This window comes from Mastacembelus armatus, chromosome 10 (genome assembly GCF_900324485.2).
Source record: "Mastacembelus armatus chromosome 10, fMasArm1.2, whole genome shotgun sequence".
Taxonomy (NCBI): Eukaryota; Metazoa; Chordata; class Actinopteri; order Synbranchiformes; family Mastacembelidae; genus Mastacembelus; species Mastacembelus armatus.
Window position 1 is genome coordinate 24,891,109 of NC_046642.1, and position 21,298 is coordinate 24,912,406.

General features: G+C 42.6%; 1 protein-coding gene across 1 annotated transcript in view; it reads right to left on the minus strand.

The window, feature by feature from the left end:
- aff2 (AF4/FMR2 family, member 2) overlaps positions 1-21,298 on the minus strand; it is a 226,209-nt gene that overhangs the window by 34,876 nt on the left and 170,035 nt on the right. The window contains exons 11-15 of the mRNA XM_026330408.1: positions 15,514-15,631; positions 13,595-13,700; positions 13,349-13,499; positions 12,994-13,209; positions 11,110-11,314 (exon numbers count right to left, since the gene is read on the minus strand). Coding sequence (XP_026186193.1) covers positions 11,110-11,314; positions 12,994-13,209; positions 13,349-13,499; positions 13,595-13,700; positions 15,514-15,631 — 796 coding nt within the window. The remainder of the gene's footprint in view (positions 1-11,109; positions 11,315-12,993; positions 13,210-13,348; positions 13,500-13,594; positions 13,701-15,513; positions 15,632-21,298) is intronic.

Sequence of the window (21,298 nt, forward strand, 5' to 3'; positions counted from 1 at the left end):
AACCCCGCCAACACGTCTTCCATAAAAAAAGCAGGGGCTGGGGATTCGGAGGCTGATCCATCCATCACCCAAGCTGAGGTCACTGAGGTAGTTCGGCAGCTCCTCGGTGGCAAAGCACCGGGGGTGGATGAGATCCGCCCCGAGTACCTCAAGTCTCTGGATGTTGGGCTGTCATGGCTGACACGCCTGTGCAACATCGTGTGGCATTTGGGGACAGTACCCCTGGATTGGCAGACCGGGGTGTTGGCCCCTTTTTTTAAGAAGGTCTATGCCAGGGTGCTGGGGAGGAGGATCCGGCCAGTGGTCGAACCTCGGATCCGTCCGTGGAACACTGGACCAGCTCTATACACTCTCGAGGGTGCTCTAGGGCTCAGGGGAGTTTGCCCAACCAGTTCACATGTGCTTTGTGGACTTGGAGAAGGCATTCAAACCGGGTCCCTTGCGACATCCTATGGGAGGTGTATGGGGTCCGATGGCCTTTGCTAAGGGCTATCCGGTCTCTGTACAAACAGAGCAGGAGCTTGGAGGTGCTGATTCTCATCCCAACCGCTTCACACTCGGTTGAAAACCTCCCCAGCGCACGCTGGAGATCCTGGCTCAATGGAGCCAACAGGACAACATCATCTGCAAAAAGAAGAGATGCAATCATGTGGTCCCCAAACTGGACTCCCTCCGGCCCCTGGCTGCACCTAGAAATTCTGTCCATAAAAGTAATGAACAGAACCGGTGACAAAGGGCAGCCCTGCCGGAGTCCAATGTGCACTGGGAACAGGTCCCCGTCCTCGACCACTGCCTGATCCACTATGCACCGGCCCCTTATGGATCCTCCTGCGGGTGTTGGGCCCACAGAAGGGCGGCCCCACGTCGCTCTTTCGGGCTTTGCCTGGCTGGGCCGCATGGGGGTAGACCCAGCCACTAGGCGCTCGCCAACAGGCCCCAACCCCAGGCCTGGCTCCAGGGTGGGGCCCCGGCTTCGCCATGCCGGGCGATGTCACGGTCCTCGGTTTTTGCTCCATAAGAGGTCACTGAACCGCTCTTACTCTGGTCCGTCACCTAGGACCTGTTTGCCTTGGGAGACCCTCCCAGGGGCATATAGCCCCGGAGAACATAGCTCCTAGGATCATACGGGCACTCAAACCCCTCCACCACGATAAGGTGGTGGTTCAAGGAGACCTATGGTCATGAGCTTTAAGTCATGACCGAAAGAACAAGATCGCGGATACAAGCGGCCGAAATGAGCTTCCTCCGCAAGGTGGCTCGGGCATCTGTTTCGGATGCCTCCTGGGCGTGTCCCACCAGGAGGAGGCCCTGGGGAAGACCCAGGACACGCTGGAGGGACTATGTCTCCCGGCTGGCCTGGGAACGCCTCTCAGTGTCCCCCCGGAAGAGCTGGAGGAAGTGTCCGGGGAGAAGGAAGTCTGGGTATCCCTGATTCGGCTACTGCCCCCGCGACCCGGCCGGAAGAAGCGGAAGAAGATGGATGGATGGATGGATGGACCCCTGAAGGGAGCAGCCGAAAGGAAAAGAAAGATATATATATAGAAAAATACAGCATGTAGATACAGTTGACTCAGGTAACATTAGCTTTTTTCACAATGTGCTGTGCCTGGATATGGAGTATTTCCTCAGACAGCTCTTGATCTAAGCACCAGTGTTAGAAAATTTCACAAGAACATATTGTAGATGGACAAATGTGGCTTGGCCGCATGGGGGGAGACCCAGCCACTAGGCGCTCGCCAATGGGCACCAACCCCAGGCCTGGCTCCAGGGTGGGGCAGAGAGATGACACTGCTATCTAAAATTAGCTCAGTTAGCCTGGTGTGTGTTATTGCAATGCAGTGTAACAAGCATACACTCCACAGCCACAAAATCAAGTAAATGGTCTTGTATTTGTATAGCAACTTTTCTACACTCAAGTGTACTCAAAGCACTTTTACACTATTTGTCCATTCACCCCGTTGCTCACCGAGTCGCTCATGCATTCATACACCAGTGGAAGAGCCACCAGTGGCAACTTGGGGTTCAGTGTCTTGCCCAAGGACGCTTCGGCCTGTGGACGAGGGAAGCCAAGGATCAAACCACTGGTTCATGGTCGACCTGCTCTAAGTTACCGTGTTTTCCAGAGTTGCACCAAAGTTGCACCAAAATATTTGTCACTTTTAGCAAAAACAATCTTGTTGAACAGAAAAAAAACACACGTAAGTTGCTTTAGTGTATAAATTGAATTTCTAATTATACCAATTATAGTCTAAATTAGCCCAAGGGTAGGCATTCAAACAAGCAGAAGTGCATATACCTCTCAAGTAACGTTAAACAACTGTGCCAACAGTGGGGGGAGATGAAACGGCATCACCTCCTGAATGTCGACATTCAGTCCAAACTGTGTTTCAGCTGCAGACTTTATTACCTGCACTTTGTCTGTAGTATAGCTCTTTCTTTTGGGTGGCATTTTCAGTTATGTTACCCTATAGGAGTTAGCGTTTAGTGTGAACATAAACGTTTTTACTTTTTCAGAGGTACATTATCTTCAATTGTGTCAAGAGTGTCAGCTAACACTAGTGACTACTCAACAAAATGACAGTAAATATACATATAAGTCGCGTCACTGTATAGGTCACATTACAAGGCAGAGGAGTAAAAAAAGTGCGACTTATAGTCCGGAAAATACAGTATGTACATAAACTATTTACCTTATTTCACTCTATATCTAAAAATTGTGTTCATCTGGCATCGTAGCACAAAGTTAACTTGACATGCCCAGTTTGTGGAACGAATGTATCTGCTAGATGTACTATGTCTGTGAAACACAAGTGACAATTGAGAATGACATTGGGCACATCAGACATTTCTTTGATGTTGATACACAAAAAAATAGTTAATTAAGTTAGATTGTTCACAAGCCACAACTGTGGAGTCCAAGTCAAGTCCCAAGTACTTATGACCATGTGATATATCAGTTTTTCTTTTTTAATAAATTTGCAAAAATTTCTACATTTCTGTTTTTTTCTGTCAAGATGGGGTGCTGAGTGTACATTAATGAGAAATAAAATGAACTTTTTTGATTTTGGAAAACGGCTGCAATGACACAAAGAGTGAAAAATTTAAAGGGGTCTGAATACTTTCCGTACCCACTGTATAACTCATTTGAGAGCCTCACTCTGAGCCTCTCACATCCAAACTGGAAAACACAAAAATCAGTTCTACTTGTCATTGTGTACCGTCCACCTGTCCCTTACTCAGAGTTTTTAACTAAATTTCCAGACTTCCTATCTGATTTCGTGCTTAGTTCAGATACAGTCATTATAGTGGGAGATTTTAACATTCATGTAGATGTTGAAAATAATCTCAGTCTCAGCACTGCATTTAATTCTATATTAGATTCAATTGGTTTCACTCAAAATGTTAACAAGCCCACCCACTGTTTCAATCACACCCTTGATCTTGTTCTGACCTATGGCATCGAAATTGAATATTTTATAGCTTCTCCCCAAAATCTTATTTTGTCAGATCATTCTTTAATAACTTTTGAATTTAAGATTCATGCAGCGTTTGGAAGAAAATTCCACTACAGCAGATCTTTATCTGACTACACTGTTAATAAATTTAAGAAAATGATTCCATCTTTATTTACATCTATGCCAAGTACCAACACAGTGGAAGGCAGCTGCCTCAATCCCACTCCCTACCAAATTGACAGTGCTTTGGCCTCACTGTGTGAAACGTTTGATACTGTGACCCCTCTGAAAAAGAAGTTAGTGAATCAGAGGAGATTTAGCCCCATGGTATAATTTACAGTGGGTACGGAAAGTATTCAGACCCCTTTAACTTTTTCACTCTTTGTGTCATTGCAGCCATTTGCCAAAATCAAAAAAGTTCATTTTATTTCTCATTAATGTACACTCAGCACCCCATCTTGACAGAAAAAAACAGAAATGTAGAAATTTTTGCAAATTTATTACAAAAGAAAAACTGAAATATCACATGGTCATAAGTATTCAGACCCTTTGCAGTGACACTCATATTTAACTCACATGCTGTCCATTTCTTCTGATCCTCCTTGAGATGGTTCTGCTCCTTCATTGGAGTCCAGCTGTGTTTAATTAAACTGATTGGACTTGATTAGGAAAGGCACACACCTGTCTATATAAGACCTTACAGCTCACAGTGCATGTCAGAGCAAATGAGAGTCATGAGGTTGAAGGAACTGCCCAAGGAGCTCAGAGACAGAATTGTGGCAAGGCACAGATCTGGCCAAGGTTACAAAAGAATTTCTGCAGAACTGAAGGTTCCTAGAGCACAGTGGCCTCCATAATCCTCAAATGGAAAACGTTTGGGACGACCAGAACTCTTCCTAGACCTGGCCGTCCAGCCAAACTGAGCAATCATGGGAGAAGAGCCTTGGTGAGAGAGGTAAAGAAGAACCCAAAGATCACTGTGGCTGAGCTCCAGAGATGCAGTAGGGAGATGGAAGAAAGTTCCACAAAGTCAACTATCACTGCAGCCCTCCACCAGTCGGGGCTTTATGGCAGAGTGGCCTGACGGAAGCCTCTCCTCAATGCAAGACACATGAAAGCCGGCATAAAGTTGGCCAAAAAACACATGAAGGACTCCCAGACTATGAGAAATAAGATTCTCTGGTCTGATGAGACCAAGATTGAACTTTTTGGCGTTAATTCTAAGCGGTATGTGTGGAGAAAACCAGGCACTGCTCATCACCTGCCCAATACAATCCCTACAGTGAAACATGGTGGTGGGAGCATCATGTTGTGGGGGTGTTTTTCAGCTGCAGGAACAGGACGACTGGTTGCAACTGAAGGAAAGATGAATGTAGCCAAGTACAGAGATATCGTGGAAGAAAACCTCTTCCAGAGTGCTCAGGACCTCAGACTGGGCTGAAGGTTCACCTTTCAACAGGACAATGACCCTAAGCACACAGCTAAAATAACAAAGGAGTGGCTTCGGAACAACTCTGTGACCGTTCTTGACTGGCCCCGCCAGAGCCCTGACCTAAACCCAATTGAGCATCTCTGGAGAGACCTGAAAATGGCTGTCCACCAACGTTCACCATCCAACCTGACAGAACTGGAGAGGATCTGCAAGGAAGAATAGCAGAGGATCCCCAAATCCAGGTGTGAAAAACTTGTTGCATCATTCCCAAGAAGACTCATGGCTGTACTAGCTCAAAAGGGTGCTTCTACTCAATACTGAGCACAGGGTCTGAATACTTACGACCATGTGATATTTCAGTTTTTCTTTTTTAATAAATTTGCAAAAATTTCTACATTTCTGTTTTTTTCTGTCAAGATGGGGTGCTGAGTGTACATTAATGAGAAATAAAATGAACTTTTTTGATTTTGGCAAATGGCTGCAATGACACAAAGAGCGAAAAATGTAAAGGGGTCTGAATACTTTCCGTACCCACTGTACATATCCGTACCTTAAAGCAGGCATCACAAAGGCTGGAAAGGAAGTGGCGTTCCACAAAATTAGAGGAAATTTTTCTAGCCTGGAAAAACAGTCTACTAACATATAAAAAAGCTCTCCGTAAAGCCAGAACTGCATACACTAATAGAGGAAAATAAGAACAATCCCAGGTTTCTTTTCAGCACTGTAGCCAGGCTGACAAAAAGTCACAGCTCTGTTGAGCCCAGTGTTCCCTTAGCTCTCAGCAGTGATGAATTTATGAGTTTCTTTACAAATAAAATCACAACTATTAGAGACAAAATTCAGCAGATTCTTCCTATACCTGCAATAAATGAATCTTCTACTACAGTAGCTTGTGAATCATCTGTAAGACCTCAGTTATGTTTAGACTGCTTCTCTCCCATAGGTCTCTCTGAATTCACATCAGTAGTTGCTTTATCTAAATCATCAACGTGTCTCTGAGACCCTATCCCGACTAGACTGCTTAAAGACACCCTGCCATTAATTAACTCGTCTTTATTTGATTTGGTAAATTTGTCTCATAGGCCTTTAAGACTGCAGTAATCAAACCCTTACTCAAAAAGACTAGTCTTGGTCCAGGAGTCTTGGCTAATTATAGACCAATATCCAACCTACCATTTATTTCTAAAATCCTTGAAAAAGCTGTTGCTAAACAGCTATCAGACCATTTACACAGAATTGAACTATTTGAAGAATTTCAATCAGGATTTAGAGCCCACCATAGTACAGAAACAGCACTGTTAAAATGGACTTGTTTCTATACTTGTCCTCCTAGACCTTAGTGCTGCATTCGACAATATTGACCACAACATCTTATTACAGAGACTGACTGGTATCAGAGGAACAGCGCTGAAATGGTTCCAATCCTAATTATCAGAAAGATTCCAGTTTGTTCATGCCCATGATGAACCTTCCACACTAACAAAAGTTAGTTATGGAGTTCCACAAGGCTCTGTGCTAGGACCGATTCTGTTCAACCTGTACATGCTTCCTCTAGGCTATGTCATTAGGAAGCACTCTATTAATTACCACTGCTATGCAGATGACACTCAGCTGTATCTATCTATTAAACCTGATAACAAAAAAGTTAGCCAGACTTCAGGCGTGTCTAACTGACATAAAGGCCTGGATGACCAGTAACTTTCTACTTTTAATTTCAGAGAAAACAGAAGTTATTGTATTTGGGCCTAAAAACCTCAGAAATAACTTTTCTAAAATTATAGCTACTCTAGATGCCGTAGCCCTGGCCTCCAGCACTACTGTGAAAAACCATGGAGTTATTTTTGACCAGGACATGTCCTTTAACTCACACATAAAACAAATCTCTCGAACTGCATTCTTCCACCTGTGCAACATTGCCAAAATAAGGAACATCCTGTCTCAAAATGATGCAGAAAAACTAGTCCATGCATTTGTTACCTCAAGGCTAGATTACTGTAACTCATTACTATCTGGATGTCCCAGTACCTCTATAAAAAGCCTCCAGTTAATCCAGAATGCTGCAGCCAGAGTCCTGACAGGAACTAGCAAGAGAGATCATATTTCTCCTATATTAGCTTCTCTTCATTGGCTCCCTGTAAAATACAGAATAGAATTTAAAATACTTCTTCTCACATACAAATCCCTTCATGATCAAGCTTCTTCATACCTTAAAGACCTCATAGTACCATATTATCCCAATAGACCACTTCGCTCTCAGAGTGCAAGTCTACTTGTGGTTCCCAGAGTTTCCAAAAGCAGAATGGGAGGCAGAGCCTTTAGCTATCAAGTTCCTCTCCTGTGGAACCAGCACCCAGTCTGGGTTCAGGAGGCAGACACTCTCTGTACTTTTAAGGCTAGACTTAAAACCTTCCTCTTTGACAAAGCGTATAGTTAGGGCTGGCTTCAGGTAACCCTGAACCATCCCTTAGTTATGCTGCTATAGGCCTAGACTGCCCGAGGACCATTGGTGCACTGAGCTCCCCTACCCTAACCCTAACACTCCCTTCCCTTCCGCTCTCTTCCTCTCCTCCCCCCCTCACATGTATATTCCACCATTGAATGTCACTAACCTTGTGCTCTCTCTCTCTCCCCTAGTTTGTGCTCTCTCCCTCTCTCTCTGTTCTCTCTCTGTACCTTCTTCAGGTGTCCCCAGTCCTGGAGCTGGAGTCCTGGAGCTGTATATTGCTGATACTGTCTTAGTGCCTTCAGATGATTTGTATTGTGATTTGGCACAATACAAATAAATTTAATTGAATTGGATCGTTGTTTTTCACAACACTGTTGATTCTTTAAGGTGGCTAGTGCTGTTCCCTGACAACAAAAGGATTCTGGACTTGAAACCTGTTCAACCTTGGGGTCTTTCTGTGTGGAGTTTCCATGTTCTCCCTGAGTGGGTTTTCTCCAGGTACTCCAGCTTCCTTCCATAGTCCAAACACTTGCAGGTTGGAGTTAGGTTAATTAGTGACTATGAATTGGGGACTCTCTCTCCTAGTTTGTGCTGTCTCCAGCACCGCAACAGCCACCTGAACCCACAGTGCCGCCTCGCCGGTCACCGCCTCCAGTGCCGCCTCGCGGGTCATCACCTCCAGTGCCGCCTCCAGTGCTGCCTCGCCGGTCATCGCCTCCGGAGCCCCCACAGTTAGCTCAGCATCTGCAACATCCACAAGTTCCGGAGTGGCCACAGCAACCCGAGGAGCCCGACCCGCAACCTTCAGAGTTTCCACTACACCCACTATCAGCAGAGCCTCCGCAGCCCCCACAACATCCAGATCTGCCAGAGTTTCAGCTTCCCCATCCGCCTCAGGCTCCAGAGTTCCCACAGCCGTCTCGGCAGCTTCCCGATCCGCCTCAGCTTCCCGATCCCCCAGAGTTTCCACAGCAGCCGCCACAGCCGTCTCACCTGCCAGAGTCATGTTCCCTGTAGTCCTGCCTTGTCTCTGTGTTTCATGTTCCCTGTGTGGTCTGGTGAGTACCTAGTGTGTGTGACCCAGACCTTCCTGCCTTGTCCCCTGAGTTCATGTCCTGTCTTCCCTGTGTTCATGTTTACAGTGGGTACGGAAAGTATTCAGACCCCTTTAAATTTTTCACTCTTTGTGTCATTGCAGCTATTTGCCAAAATCAAAAAAGTTCATTTTATTTCTCATTAATGTACACTCAGCACCCCATCTTGACAGAAAAAAACAGAAATGTAGAAATTTTTGCAAATTTATTAAAAAAGAAAAACTGAAATATCACATGGTCGTAAGTATTCAGACCCTGTGCTCAGGATTGAGTAGAAGCACCCTTTTGAGCTAGTACAGCCATGAGTCTTCTTGGGAATGATGCAACAAGTTTTTCACACCTGGATTTGGGGATCCTCTGCTATTCTTCCTTGCAGATCATCTCCAGTTCTGTCAGGTTGGATGGTGAACGTTGGTGGACAGCCATTTTCAGGTCTCTCCAGAGATGCTCAATTGGGTTTAGGTCAGGGCTCTGGCTGGGCCAGTCAAGAACGGTCACAGAGTTGTTCCGAAGCCACTCCTTTGTTATTTTAGCTGTGTGCTTAGGGTCATTGTCCTGTTGAAAGGCGAACCTTCGGCCCAGTCTGAGGTCCTGAGCACTCTGGAAGAGGTTTTCTTCCAGGATATCTCTGTACTTGGCCGCATTCATCTTTCCTCCAATTCCAGTCATCCTGTCCCTGCAGCTGAAAAACACCCCCACAACATGATGCTCCCACCACCATGTTTCACTGTAGGGATTGTATTGGGCAGGTGATGAGCAGTGCCTGGTTTTCTCCACACATACCGCTTAGAATTAATGCCAAAAAGTTCAATCTTGGTCTCATCAGACCAGAGAATCTTATTTCTCATAGTCTGGGAGTCCTTCATGTGTTTTTTGGCAAACTCTATGCGGGCTTTCATGTGTCTTGCGCTGAGGAGAGGCTTCCGTCGGGCCACTCTGCCATAAAGCCCCGACTGGTGGAGGGCTGCAGTGATAGTTGACTTTGTGGAACTTTCTCCCATCTCCCTACTGCATCTCTGGAGCTCAGCCACAGTGATCTTTGGGTTCTTCTTTACCTCTCTCACCAAGGCTCTTCTCCCACGATTGCTCAGTTTGGCTGCACGGCCAGGTCAAGGAAGAGTTCTGGTCGTCCCAAACTTTTTCCATTTGAGGATTATGGAGGCCACTGTGCTCTTAGGAACCTTGAGTGCTGCAGAAATTATTTTGTAACCTTGGCCAGATCTGTGCCTTGCCACAATTCTGTCTCTGAGCTCCTTGGGCGGTTCCTTCGACCTCATGATTCTCATTTGCTCTGACATGCACTATGAGCTGTAAGGTCTTATATTGACAGGTGTGTGCCTTTCCTAATCAAGTCCAGTCAGTTTAATTAAACACAGCTGGACTCCAATGAAGGAGCAGAACCATCTCAAGGAGGATCAGAAGACATGGACAGCATGTGAGTTAAATATGAGTGTCACTGCAAAGGGTCTGAATACTTATGACCATGTGATATTTCAGTTTTTCTTTTTTAATAAATTTGCAAAAATTTCTACATTTCTGTTTTTTTCTGTCAAGATGGGGTGCTGAGTGTACATTAATGAGAAATAAAATGAACTTTTTTGATTTTGGCAAATGGCTGCAATGACACAAAGAGTGAAAATTTTAAAGGGGTCTGAATACTTTCCGTACCCACTGTATGTCCTGTCCCCGTAGTTCATGTGCTTTGTTTAGATTCCCGTGTCCTGGTGTTCCCCAGTTTCCTGTGTTCTTGTTTTCTGCTTGCTGCTTTGTTCTAGTTTCTTGTTACCTTGGTTTCCATTAGTGATTCACGTTTAAGAAAGTCTTTTGTTTCACCTGAGTACCAGAGTAGGCGTATCATTGGTCCGAACATAGTTAACCCTGACACATGACATTTGTTGGGTTTTTTTTATTCTTTGTAAAGTGCCTTGATGATTGGATTGTGATTTGGTGCGATAGAAATAAAATTGAATTGAACTGAATTGAATTGCTTGTAGGTATGAATGTGTGTGTTTGTCTATGTGTGATAGACTGGGGATCAGTCCATGGTGGACCCTGCCAGCTGGGATTGGCTCCAGCCCTCCTGTGACCCTGTATGTACCAGGATAAGTAGTAGGTGATGGATGAGTGGATAAATGAATGTTGATTACTTTAGCAGGCAATTGTAACAATATTTTCATCTAGAGATCTGAATTATTTTGAAAAATGAATAGAATTTTTAATCAAAAGTAAAGGTGAGATAATTTCAACTTCTGTAGCCATTTTACTGCTAGAATCTTTATATACACTTGTCCTTTTCTATGCCTTACTCACATAACGCCATTTCTTTCTTCCTTCCTTTCTCCTTGAAACTACCCAATCATCATAAAACTACAAAAGTGTTAACTCATTATAGTTAAAAGTCTGGACAATGATCCAGTTTTGTCACGTTTTGTGTTCAAATCTCTTTCCCCTTCTCTCTCACACTTTCCATATTTATAAAAGTCAGACAGTATTGAACCATAATATACGTATAATACAGTTTTAATGCTGAACATTTTTACAACTTTGACACTCACCCAGACTGCATGAATGATCTCCCTTTAGAAAGTCAATTAAACAAATTATTACAGATTATTGGAAAACAACACCTGTTGTTTCACCTGTTTTTGATGATCCATGTGTATTCCTGCCCAAAAAACTAACCTGGTTTACACTGACAGTAGGTACTGGACCAGGAGTTTGCTGTAGCACTGCTGGGGGAGTAAGTGTGTTGCTGTTTAAGTTGGTAGCACTGCGAGGTTCTTTTCTGGGGGCTGTTTTCCCACTGGGGGGTTTGCTTCGTGGCCTTGGGGGGTTCTGATGCTCCAGCGAGGGGGGAGGCAGCAGGTCCTTTTCCCTTGCTGCAGGGCTGCAGTGGAAGGAAACATGGTAAGAGGAAGTGTCACAATTCATATTATATTCACCCTTGAGCAAGGCACTGCTACTGTTGTGGAGTTTTACACTGACAAATAGTAAAAGATAATGTCTGACTCAATCATCTCCATGGAATGAATGTAAAAAAAAATACAAGACAGCATGAAATAATTGAAAACAGTGTGTATTCAACAAAACTAGTTTGGATGTGGAAAGCATAAAATAAGAATTTTCTAATTAGCCTAACCTCAAGCTGACCACCAGTAGAACAATGCTTCTTACTGAACCTGAGGACCTGACAGTGTTCAGTAGCCAGCTTTCAATATGACTGATGATTCACTATGGCTCACAGTATAACTGACAACTCTTGTAAACAACAACTAAGGCACTAACTAACAGACAATAAAACAATAAAACTGTTGGATTTTAGCCCAAAATATCAGACTGGTGTTCAATTCATATGGAAAATAGCATAACCTTATTGCTTAACAAGAACAAATACATTAAAAGGCTCTTTATTGTACATGATATTGGTTTTAAACAAATATTAAATATAATCATATTTTCTAGGGGAATATTGATGGGTCACTTTCTAGTTCTAAATCCATAATTTGTGGATCAATGTTCTTTAGCAATTGTTATTCTAATTTCCATATTTTCCCTCTCTAATTTGCTTATTCTCCCTCTGTCTGCAGGGGTTTTGTACAGGTACTCTAATTTCCTCCCACAGTCCAAAGATATGCAGATTAAGTTAAATAGTGACTCTAAATTGGCCACAGGTTTGGATATAAGTGTGACTGCCTGTCTGTGTCTATATATCAGTCCTGCTGAAGACTGGCAAGCTGTTCTGGGTGTATCCCGCTTCTCACTTGTCTTCATCTTGGATTGACTCCAGCCCCCCAACAATCCTTCATAGAAAAAGAGTGTATAACTGATGGGATATACAGTACCAAAAGTCAGTCAAAAGTTTGGACACACTTTCTCATTCAATTCAGTGGTAAATTGTGTCCAAACTTTAACTAGTATTATTACTTAATGGACTAAGCTATAGGGCAGCATGGTTCAATTTCAATTCAATTCAATTTTATTTGTATAGTGCCAAATCACAATACAAATCATCTCAAGGCACTTTACAAAAACTAAAACTAAAAACCCAACAATTCCCTTATGAGCAAGCACTTGGCGACAGTGGAGATTGTTGTTTAGTGGTTAGCACAGCCAGAAGGTTCCTGGTTTGAAACCCATCAGGGGCCTTTCTGTGTGGAGTTTGCATGTTCTCCCTGTGCTTGCGTGGGTTTTCTCCAGGTACTCTGGTTTACTCCCACAGTCCAAGAACATGTATGTCAGGTTGATTGGTGACTCTAAATTGCCCATAGGAGTGAGTGTGAATGTGTGAGGTCTGTATGTGGCCCTGTGATGGACTGGTGAGCTGTCCAGGGTGTACCCCTTTTATTCGTGTCCAAAATTTGGTTCTATTCTGCTATTTAAGAATAATAAATAACCAAATAATTACTGGCAATCAACAATTTTATTAATGTAATAGAATCAGCAATGAACCAACAATTGATAAGACAACAAATTACTGTACCAAAGAATTGATGACTAAATAAGCAATTTATAATTTTGGGATGCAAATTGTAAAAAAGGTACAATATTTGTCATTTTCTTTGTTACCTGTGCTGGTTTGCTCGGCTCCATGTCTGGTTCTGATTTTCCTCCATGCTATTTAACCTCTCTGTCTGTCTGGGCTGTTTCTTCCCTGTGGTATTCCTCCTCAGGGTCGTGACCTCTGGCCCTGACAACAGGCCCGGTGAAAGCCTCATCTTCGACCTTTGACCCTCCCCTGAGGTTTTCTGGCTGAGCTTGGCCTTGGTCTTCTCCCTGCCTGGGCTGAGGGAAGAAAATGATTTGTCTTTTATGTCTTTTGTGGGTAGACACATTTTTGTCAGTTGTTCCTTACAGTTTTTCATTCACCATGTCAAAAATGTATCCAAAAGATGATAATCAAAAAGTTTCTTGTAACCCCTACCAGAAGGTTCCCCTTGTTTCCTTGTGTTCCACCGTTGGTGCAGATGGAACAGGTGTGCTGTTGGATCCACAGGGCTTTGTCTTGGTAGATGTTTCCACTTCTGGTGCTTCACTTCCTGGAGAGAATGTGTCTGTACCCTGGCTGATTGGGCCTGAGCAACAGATCGTATTTTGAATTAAACCAATATATACTGTATTTGCCATACATTATTACTTTACTACAGTTTCTGCTTCCATATATACCAACCTGTTCCATGATGTTCTTGCTGCAGGGGCACCAGGGGTTTCGTTTGAGCTTGGACCTTGTTCAGCCAGCTGTCCAGCTGCCACTTGTTGGTGGAGGGGGGCTCGGGCTAGAGAGAAAAAAGCAACTTCTATGTTATCACACACTTCAGAAACAAAACATTTAACATCTCTATTTACTGAATAAGTATAGTCATGGTTTTATAGTGTCACTGTCATAGGAAAATTTAATACAGCGCTAAATAAGTCAAGGTTTGATTTCCTTTAATGCATCTAAATGGGAAATTACCATAAAAAAGACTTAATTCCATTCATTCATTACATTTTTGCAAAAATAAAAAAGTCAGTGAGAAACTGAAAGCAGATTGATTGTGCAGAGCATCATGATGTAGTGAGGATTTCATGTTGTAGATTGGATTCTCTTCCTGTTTTGTAAATTATTTTCCCATAACATATATTTGCCTATGTGTTGCATGGTACTTTGCTGCTCCACTAATTTTCTTTCCTTTCCTCTGTATTTCATTCTCTTACTCTAAAGCTGCATAAGGCTTTGAAACCAGGCATCGTGAAGCTGTTAAAATAATGTGATAAATAATGTTATAATTCTGTTTTCTGCAGCTGGAGTTTTATGGCTTTCAGAACATCATCCAGAGACTGTAGGAAGAGACCATTTAATGTAGATGCAGTCAGACTCCGCAGAACAGCAGTGAATCATGGAAAATAAAGACAGCAATAAAACTGCATCTGTCTCTTTAGGAAATGTAAACAAAATTGGAGTCACTTGTCAGAGCTGAAGACACCCATGACATTATCAATATTTTTTTATTATTGCTTTTATTATGTTACTTTTATTGCTGAATGGGGAGTTCAGAACCAAAATCCAGTGTTACCTCTGTCATTACTTAAAAAAAAAAAAGGGAAGCCGTAAGGCAAGCTTTGACAGCTGCCATAAACAAACACTTGCATGAATCCAGTAATGAATTGATGAATTGCTGTGACCAGATAGATAGATAGATAGATAGATAGACACTTTATTCATCCCCAATTGGAGAAATTCAGATTGTCCTGTAGCTCTTAAAATAACTTTAACAGAGATTCTACTATAAAGTATAAAATAAAATATGAAATATAATTAACGGATAAAGGCACTGAAATCAATAACATATAACATAAATAGCATAAATAACATATCAGTAACATATCAATTACTAAAAATAAGGGATCAATTACTATCAACAATTGCAATTACATACCAATTACATATCAATTACTACTACTACTAATAATCATAATTAATTACTAATAATAACAATTACTATTAAACAGTCTAATGGCTGTGGGGACAAAGGATCTTCTCAACCTCTCAGTTCTGCAGCCCAGTGAGATGAGCCTCCTACTGCAGCTGCTACTCTGTTTAGTCAGTATGTGGTGGAGAGGGTGTTTATTATTGTTCAATATAGAAAGCAGCTTCCTCCATATCTGCTGCTCCACTACAGTTCTGAGAGGGTTCAGTCTCCTGCCTAGCACAGAACAGGCCTTTTTCACCAGTTTGTCCAGACACATAACAGTCCCTGTCCGTAATGCCACACACCCAACAGACAGCAGTATAGAACAGTGTACTTGCCATGACAGTGTGGTAGCACATGCACAACATGTTGGTTCACTGTATGAACCAAGCTGTCTCAAGAAGAAGAGGCATAAGATATGCAGATATGCACATGAAACAATAAAACGAAGGTCAATAATTATAGAATCTTAGTGTAGATGTGCATGTTTCCTTAAACGAAGAAAACTAATTTTAAGTTTTGCTTACGTTATCCTCTCCAACAGTAATGTTATCCATTGTATTAGGCAAAATATACATGAACACACATGAACATACACACACAGATATGTGTTTCACACACACGTTTGTCATCCTACCTCTGGAGTGTTTGTGCGGGAGGCGTGGTTATATTCGCTGTCACTGGAGCTGCTTTCTGATTCATCTGTGTCTGACTCTGAGCTGCTCTCTGATTCACTGCTGCTTCCTGATGCACTGCTAATAAAAAAGACAGAATCATCACATAAGATTGAATCAAATTTTTTTTAAATAGTTTCACTAGATTTTGAGACAGCATGCCTAAATACACTTTCATTCCTGACAGGAAATGAACTGGCACAACAACTAAACATTCCGCTCCGACCGCTAGGGCGCCCCCTACGTGCGGAAGCTCTGGTTGGCCCACAAACTGTAGTTTCATTAGACAGGGATGTCTACCCTTTCTCCATTTCTCTCATCTCTTCTTGCTTGTTTTGACCCCCTGCTAGTTGAAGTAAAAGGAGCTCAATGTGCCAAGCAAGAAGATAAAATCATTCATTATGCAGATGATGGTCTTGGTCTTCCATGACTTTTAAATTCACGACAGAGGCGTAATTAACCTCAGAAACTCTTGGAATATGCAATAAGCAGGTTTAAATCACTTGTTTTGTCTCAGAATAGAACATTCAAGAGTATTAACATTTTCAGGAGGCTGTCGGAGTTATTTCATCTTAATTATGGCCCACTGCTAAAAGAGAAATAGCATGGCTTTACTGGACTTGCCTTCCATTTTTCTTGATTGGCTAGATAGTAAGTCAAGATAAACAATTTTATCTCAAATTAATCATTTTCCTTTTCTATGCAAAAAATGCAGATCTCTGTCTAGTGTTTTCACACTATTGATCCTTCTTGGATCCTCCTTGTAAATATATTGTATATATATATATATATATATATATATATACAAATCTACAACTACTTCAAACCCTTCTTAACATCCTGGTTCATAGTCCTTAAAATAAACAACTTACAAATTAAACTTGCATGCGTGTTAGTGATCAAATTTTCATCACAGCTGCGTAATGAGGCCCTGTCACCTTTACTGGCTCATCTTGCCAGTGACTTTCAATCCGTGTCAGGGTTATTTAAGGAACTTGCTGGGACATGGCGTTCTCTATTGCATTTATTCGTTCTCTGGCTTTGGTTTCAAAATTGTGCCTTCCTTAGTTTGAATGTGACCTGAAATGTTTGTTTGTCTGTAAAGTGGTATGTGAAGCGTTGCACCACTATTGTTTATGGCACACATTTGGAGAACCATGCAGCCTCAGCACAGCTGCTGTTTTACTGGTACAACTTTCATAATAATAGAGATCACAACATTTTGCTATATTCTGTGAAAGTTACTGTCCAAGGTTTGTGTGGCTTTTGCTCAAAGCTTAATTTGAACCAACTGTGGCTGGCTGTGTTTTGCCATAAATTGTTTACCTTTTCTCTTGTTTTGAGAAGGTAAAGTGCTGGCCTGATGGGGAGGCTAGTCATCCTGTCTGTAATTTAATTTATTTACTTTAATAACAAAAAAGAAACAATTTATTGGCCAACATGAAACTCCACTATATTGAATTTCAAATGTTACTTTCAGCTGCTACTGATTTCTATTATAATATTTTGATCTTGTTTTTCATTGGAGAACCTGTGTTTTCTTGTCTTCTTGTCACTTCATAACATAACTATTTCTTCTGATGAAATTACCCTTTTGGTGTAGCTGAATGGTCATTTTATTCTTAGTCATTCTTTGCCATACATACAGTTCTGGTATGTGTAATGTTGTATGCTGCTCAGAAATTATTTCAATTGGCCCTATTCTCCAGCCAATTGGAAGAAAACATGTTTTAAGACAATACATTAATCTCACCAACAATAATCTCACTCAATGATCAAAATCAGCTGGTAAGTGAAACAGAAGTCTTTCTAAGCTGTACAAATGAATCTTTGCGTTCCTGTCCTATTGTGTTTTCATCTCACTTAACCACTTTTGACAAAAAGGATTATAAATGACTGATTCAATAAAATGAAGCATCTCACAGTGAATATACCAAACTGCTATTAATAATCTCATAAACAGTATTTAAAGCAGTTTGATTTTCTCGTCTTCTCTGCTGCTTTTGTTGGCCTTGTGTTCATTCATCCTTCTGCAGTGCTTTGAAATGACCTCCTAGAGGCAACACACCCTCTCCCTTCAACTTAGGAATACACACAAATGCACTCACACACACAAACTGCAATCATGTGTAGTTCTGTGTGTATGTGTGTGTGTGTGTGTGAGTCAGAGAGAGAGAATGTGCATGTAATTTCAGTTCAAGGCTGCCATCACAGCAGGCACCAATCTGTGTGAGCAGTCAAGCAGCAAATCCATCAACTGTTCCTCAGGCAACACAGACACACACACACACACACATACACACAAAGTGGCATACTGTAGAAATGCCCTGTTTTTCTTCTTTTATCATTAGTCATCTTTTTGTCTTTCCCTCCCTCTCTTTTTTAATTCCAATTAAATGTTCACCTCAGTTTGCTCACACCTAGAGCAATGTTGGCAAACACAGCACCATATATGTTTATGTGAGTGGGTTTTCTTCTTTGTGCAGACCTGCCTGTTTGCAATCTCTCCAGTTTTGCGTTTGGAAAACATTACTGCAGTTTCACAAAATGTTTTTTGGAACTGAAAAAAAGCTAGTTAGGTGTTGATTTTACAAAACAATGTAGGTAGCATTGTGTGCTGACAATGTTATATTTATTGTTTGGTGTCAGGGTTGTTGAAGCATCTATTAGACAACCTTGATTCTGTCCTAGAAACATATTGATAAAGCTAAAGTCTGCATTCAGCCTAACCTGCATATGTTTGGACTGTGGGATGAAACTGGAATACCCAGAGAAAACCCACACAGACACAGGGGGAACATGCAAACTGTCATGAGGCGACAGTACGGGCCTTTTCGCACCTCTCACTTCCTCCCCTTTCCTCCTCTTCCTTTCCTGTGTGTGTCTTGTGCCGTGATTGTTTGCAGGTGTGTCGCCCAAGGCCGTGAGGCGCTGATGAGCTTCCACCTGCCACTCCCCTTCACCGACTCCCATAAAAGCCCTGGCTCTGCGCAACCTCGGCGCCAGTTCGTCCGTTTACCCACGCGGTAGTGGAAGATCCCTTAGTAAGAACCTTGCGACCTGAAGTCCTTAGTACTCACCAGTTTGTGTTCTTCCTTTTTTTTCAGACCTTCGCCTCCCTGTTAAACCGGCCCTCCGAGGTCCGCGGCTGGAAGCCTGCGCCGCTCGATCCCTGTTTGTTCCTGGAGACCCCTTGTTTTCTCAGCCCAACCTTCATTGTGTGACTCATCAGCTTTATTCCTCTGTAGTTTCCACAACTCTGCACGTCTCCCTTGTTCTTAAAGATGGGCACCAGTACACTTCTCTCAGGCATCCTCTCACTCTCCAAGATCTTGTTAAGTAGCCCAGTCAAAATCTCTACTGCCACCTCTCCTAATAGCCATAGTGAATAACCAGCGCCCTGTCCACTTTCAATACCACGACTGAGGTGAGACCCTTGAGCAAGGCACCGGACCCCCAACTGCTCCCCAGGCGCTGCAGCACTGGCTGCTTATTGCTCCGTGTGTGTGTTCACTGCTGTGTTTGTGCACTTTGGGTGGTAATGCAATTTCCCCATTGTGGGACTAATAAGGGTAATAACTTAACTTAAACACTTCCATAACTCCACAGGTATGTCGTCAAGACCAACTGCCTTTCCACTCTTCATCTTCTTCAACACCTTCCTCACTTCATCCTTACTGATCTTTGCTACTTCCTGCTCAACAACAGTCACCTCTTCTACTCTGTGCTTTCTAAAATTTTCCTCATTCATCAACTCTTCAAAGTATTCCTTCTATCTATCTATCAAAGTATTCCTCCTTGATGAACCTTCCACACGAACAAAAGTTAGTTATGGAGTTCCACAAGGATCTGTGCTAGGACCGATTCTGTTCACCCTGTACATGCTTCCTTTAGGATATGTCATTAGGAAGCACTCTATTAATTACCACTGCTATGCAGATGACACTCAGTTGTATCTATCTATTAAACCTGTTAACACAAACCAGTTAACCAGACTTTAAGCCTGTCTAACTGACATAAAGGCCTGGATGACCAGTAACTTTTTACTTTTAAACTCAGAGAAAACAGAAGTCATTATATTTGGGCCAAAAAATCTCAGAAATAACTTTTCTAAAATTATAGCTACTCTAGATGGCATAACCCTGGCCTCCAGCACTACTGTAAAAAACCTTGGAGTTATTTTTGACCAGGACATGTCCTTTAACTCACATATAAAACAAATCTCTCGAACTGCATTCTTTCACCTGCGCAACATGTCCAAAATTAGGAACATCCTGTCTCAAAATGATGCAGAAAACTAGTCCATGCACTTGTTACCTCAAGGCTAGATTACCGTAACTCATTACTATCTGGATGTCCCAATATCTCCATAAAAAGCCTCCAATTAATCCAGAATGCCTAGCCAGAGTCCTGACAGGAACTAGCAAGAGAGATCATATTTCTCCTATATTGGCTTCTCTTCATTGGCTCCCTGTAAAATATAGAATAGAATTTAAAATCCTTCTTCTCACATACAAATCCCTTCATGATCAAGCTCCTTCATACCTTAAAGACCTCATAGTACCATATTATCCCAATAGACCACTTCGCTCTCAGAGTGCAGGTCTCCCAGAGTTTCCAAAAGCAGACTGGGAGGCAGAGCCTTTAGTTATCAAGCTCGTCTCCTGTGGAACCAGCTCCCAGCCTGGGTTCAGGAGGCAGACACTCTCTGTACTTTTAAGGCTAGACTTAAAACCTTCCTCTTTGACAAAGCGTATAGTTAGGGCTGGCTTCAGGCAACCCTGAACCATCCCTTAGTTATGCTGCTATAGGTCTAGACTGCCTGAGGACCATCGGTGCACTGAGCTCCCTTACCCTAACCCCCCCCCCCTTCCCCTCCCCTCTCTTCCTCTCCTCCCACCTCATGTATATTCCACCATTGAATGTTACTAACCTTGTGCTCTCTCTCTCCCTTAGTTTGTGCTCTCTCCCTCTCTCTCTGTTCTCTCTGTACCTTCTGCAGGTGTCCCTTGTCCTGGAGCTGTATATCGCTGATGTGCAGTTACTGGTCCCACCAACCTGCAGTGTCTATTTGTTGTTTATTGTTGCTGTTCTTTTCTCTCTGCTCTATCCACTCACCCCAACCGGTCGAGGCAGATGGCCGCCCAAACTGAACCCGGTTCTGCTGGAGGTTTTTTCTTCCGTTAAAGGGAGTTTTTCCTCTCCACTGTCGCCAAGTGCTTGCTCATAAGGGAATTGTTGGGTTTTTAGTTTTAGTTTTTGTAAAGTGCCTTGAGATGTTTTGTATTGTGATTTGGCGCTATACAAATAAAATTGAATTGAATTGCCACACTTGTGGCACCTGTCAACACATTTCCATCCCTGTCCTTAATCACCCTAACCTGCTGCACATCCTTCCCATCTCTGTCTCTCTGCCTCGCCAACCTGTACAAATCCTAGCCTTGAGGTAACAAATGCATGGACTAGTTTTTCTGCATCATTTTGAGACAGGATGTTCCTAATTTTGGAAATGTTGCGCAGGTGAAAGAATGCAGTTCTAGAGATTTGTTTTATGTGTGAGTTAAAGGACATGTCATCACTTTCTCGTCAACTCTGTATCCTTCACCAACATGTCCGTTGAAGTCTGCCCCTAGTGGTCTCCACTAGGGATACCCTGGATCACCTCATCCATCTCCCTCCAGAATTGCTCCTTCTCTTCTAACGCACATCCTACCTGTGGGATACCGTGGGATACCCACTGAGAACATT